The sequence below is a fragment of the Mycteria americana genome, unplaced genomic scaffold (assembly GCF_035582795.1).
Source record: "Mycteria americana isolate JAX WOST 10 ecotype Jacksonville Zoo and Gardens unplaced genomic scaffold, USCA_MyAme_1.0 Scaffold_46, whole genome shotgun sequence".
Lineage (NCBI taxonomy): Eukaryota > Metazoa > Chordata > Aves > Ciconiiformes > Ciconiidae > Mycteria > Mycteria americana.
The window spans coordinates 1,300,262-1,304,217 of record NW_027445633.1 but is presented as its reverse complement, the minus strand read 5'-3'; the positions used below and the strand labels follow the sequence as shown (position 1 = coordinate 1,304,217).

General features: G+C 52.5%; 1 protein-coding gene across 1 annotated transcript; it reads right to left on the bottom strand.

Annotated features, from left to right (window-relative positions):
- Positions 1–481: 481 nt before the first annotated feature.
- On the bottom strand, positions 482–3,319 carry LOC142403908 (olfactory receptor 14A16-like). Its single transcript, XM_075490209.1, has 2 exons — positions 2,355–3,319; positions 482–593 (listed from the first exon to the last, which is right to left on the bottom strand). Exons 1-2 carry the CDS (start codon positions 3,317–3,319, stop codon positions 482–484), a joined length of 1,077 nt encoding a protein of 358 aa, XP_075346324.1.
- Between the last annotated feature and the right edge of the window lie 637 nt (positions 3,320–3,956).

The following is a 3,956-nucleotide window of genomic DNA, read 5'->3' as shown; positions in this document are numbered from 1 at the left end:
TTCCCGAGACACAACAGACCATGTGATACCGTACCCAACCATCACCCTCCTTGTGGCCCAGTACCTGAGCAGATAAAAGTAAGCTTGTTTCATCACATTTATCTCATAGATTTACTACCAATACTTTGAGTGGAGAAATGTTCCTCAGAAGCACTACTGTATTTATACTGGTGCGTTTTATATCTCTACTTCTGCCTCTCTGGTTTTTCTTCTTCCTCTGTCAGTTCTGTCTTCAGAAATCTCTCCAAGGAAAAGATCCATTGAATCATAGAATAACTCAGGTTGGAAGAGACCCCTGAACATCATCCTGTCCGGCTGTCCTGCTCAAGGCAGCGTTAACCAGATGAGGTCGCTCAAGGGCTCTGCCCAGTTTGGCATCATCCACAAAGTAGCTGGAAAGGCACTCCGTCACATTGTACAGGCAGTTAATGGAGACATTCAGCAGTGTTGGCCCAAGTGCTTGCCCTGAGGGATACCAATGTTAAGTGGCCGCCAGGAGGACTCTACCACTGGTGACATTTGGGATTGATCCACCAGCCAACTTCCCACCCACTACATCATCCATTCCTTCAGCCCAGATATCACCAATCTGGCTGTACAGAGGCTACGGGAGACCATGACATAAACCTTGCTAGGGTCCAGGTACAAAACATCCCCTTCTTTCCCCAACCCATACAGCTTCTGCAGTCCCTTTCTTGTCCTACAAGTACCTGGAAATGGCTGCAGGAGTATTTGGCCCATCACCTCTCAGGAACCGAGGTGAGGTTGACCAGCCTGTAATTCTCCCAATCCTCCTTCTTGCCCTTCTGGAAGAAAGGTTTGATGTCTGCCTTTTCCAAGGACCCCAGAACCTCTCTGACTGCTCTGACACATTTGAGGGCACAATCCAGAAAGGGTGATGTGAGCAGACAGGAGCATTTCTGCTGTTCCAAGGCACATGAGATGAATCTCACTGGGACAGTGGGGTTTGTTCCTGGAGTCACACACAGAAATGGCAGGGCCATGTGAGGGGTCCACATCTCAGCTGGCCTCATGCACTCCTCATGCACACAGGGGTGTTCAGAGGCACGAGTCCTTCCCTTGCACACGCGGAGGAAGTGCTCTGCAGCAGGCACGGTAACTCTCTGGCCTCCTCTTGCCACTCCCAGAGGCTGGGAGGCACCTCAGCCCTGCGTTGTATCGCCCTGCTCTGCACCTCTCTGAGATGCCCCATGGTTTGAGGAATGGACACAGGGACCTCGGTTGACAGAAGCACATCCCAGTGCTGCATTCAGGTGGTTGGTTTCCCAGGGGACGTTACTCTCAAAGGGAAGTGGCCTCGAGGCACTGTCTGTCCCACTGGCCTTCATGGCACCTCTAGGAATGGCTGATGGCATTTGTGCTCACTCGGGTTCACCTCCCCACACGCACACGATGTGCATGCTTAAGTCTCCTCTGAACAAAGCAAACATGGACTTCTGACCTAGTCATTTGGTGTCCCTCCGTGGAGCGACAACCAACCTCTCCGGGCTGGGGTGAGAGGCCAGTGCTGGGAATGACGGTTGCAAGGGGCTGTCTGTGATGAGTGTCCTGGGGCACCTTGCCCAGGGTGTCCAGCAAACAAGGTCACAGACCAGCCCCTGCTCTGCTGGTCCTTCAAGTCTGTCCCTGGAGGCCTGGCTGTGCAAGGGACACTGCTGCGTGCCCCCACCCTGCACACTCACACACTTTAGCTGTTCACTGGTGTTTTCCTCAACAGGGCACTTTCTTGAGCTTGTTCTTGACAGCAACTTTGAAAGAAGACCTAAGCCTTCAGGCACTGCACTCAGGAGATCACCTTTCATGATGGAAACACTTTTATTGATGCCAGCTCTGTCCCAGTGGTGCCCATGACCTGTCCTTGCCGGTGATCACAGGACTGCCATGCAGCAGGAATGTGACCAAGCTGCCATAGTGCTCAGGCCTTACACCAATGCAAGGGATCAGAAAGAGAGTGTGGAAGTGAAAAGAGAGCAGCTCTGCACAGGCCAAGCGCTGCTGCTCCCTGGCCGTGCAGCTGAGCCAGGACTCTTTTCCCCTCCACTTCTGCACAAAAGTACTGCCCTGCAGCTCCAGAGAAGGTCTCGGAGGAAGGATCTCAGACACACAATTTGCTGCAGGGACCTTTGTGTGGTTAAATAGAGAGAGAGTCTGGGTTCTCATTTACACAATCTCTGGATCACACAGGAAACGTAGATACTGACACATAAGTGGCATGAATAATGACATTTCTTTGTGGGCAACATTATCACCAGTAAAATAAAAGCAAAAAAATGCCTCCCAAAAGAACAGCAACAACAACTCCAGAAGACAGGCCGGGTCTGTAATGATGTTACATTATGAGTGACACGCAGAAGATGAACAAGTTTATTGCTTCTGAAAAGCACCCAGTCATCAGTTTCCACACTGCATCCTTGAGCTCCTTGTTTCTCATGCTGTAGATGAGGGGGTTCACTGCTGGAGGCACCACCGAGTACAGAACAGCCATCACCAGGTCCAGGGATGGGGAGGAGATGGAAGGGGGCTTCAGGTAGGCTAATATGACAGTGCTGATAAACAGGGAGACCACGGCCAGGTGAGGGAGGCACGTGGAAAAGGCTTTGTGCCGTCCCTGCTCAGAAGGGATCCTCAGCACGGCCCTGAAGATCTGCACATAGGAGAAAAAAATGAAAACAAAACAGCCAAATGCTAAACAGACAGAAACCATGAGAAGTACAATTTCCCTGAGGCTGGCGTGTGTGCAGGAGAGCTTGAGGATCTGGGGGATTTCACAGAAGAATTGGTCCACAGCATTGCCTTGGCAGAGGGGTATGGAAAATGTATTGGCCGTGTGCAGCACAGCAGTGAGAAACCCACTGCCCCAGGCAGCTGCTGCCATGTGGACACAAGCTCTGCTGCACAGGAGGGTCCCGTAGTGCAGGGGTTTGCAGATGGCAACGTGGCGGTCATAGGCCATCACGGTGAGGAGAAAAAACTCTGCTGACATCAAGAAGATGAAGAAAAAGACCTGGGCAGCACATCCTGCATAGGAGATGTCCCTGGTGTCCCACAGGGAATTCGCCATGGATTTGGGGACAGTGGTGGAGATGCAGCCCAGGTCGAGGAGGGAGAGGTTGAGGAGGAAGAAGTACATGGGGGTGTGGAGGCGGTGGTCACAGGCTATGGCAGTGACGATGAGGCCGTTGCCCAGGAGGGCAGCCAGGTAGATGCCCAGGAAGAGCCAGAAGTGCAAGAGCTGCAGCTCCCGTGTGTCTGCAAATGCCAGGAGGAGGAACTGGGTGATGGAGCTGCCATTAGACATCTTCTGCCTCTGGGTGAGGAGTACTGAACAAGGAGGAAAGGACAGTGACAAGTTAGGGGAGACTTCTCTGAGGGAAACCAAAGCCATTTCCATACTACGCACTCCCTGCCCCTTCTCCAGTTCTATGAGACCTTCATTCAGCTCTGTGGCTGGAGCTGTGGGTGGTGCTGGCTGAGTGTGCCAGAAGAAGCAGGGCCTCTGCCCGCTGGCTGCCATGGAGCCAGCCCTGCTCTGCAGCTCTGGGTTCCTGGGAATGGTGTGGGCAGTCCTGGTGCTTGAATTTGTCAGATAAAACTGCTCCCAATGCAGAAGGGCTTGTCAGTATCTGCACTCCCATTGCTAAGAAACCACAATCGCAAAAGTGTTTGAGAGAGAGAGGGTTTTTCACAGGTCTCTCCCATCTCAGCTGGAGGTTTTCTGGGATTTCAGAAACCCTCATAATTTCTGCTGCACTCAGGGAGAGCAAAGGGAGCCCTGCGAGGCCAGAGGATTGCGTGTTGGTTAGTGCAGAGTGAGGGGAGCTGCTCTGTCCCTCTGTCTTGTTCCCAGCTGCCCTCTGCTTGTCCCTTTCTGAGACAGAGGGTAATCACACTCACATGTTAACCTGAAAAGACACCAGGCACTGCTGAGAGCAGAG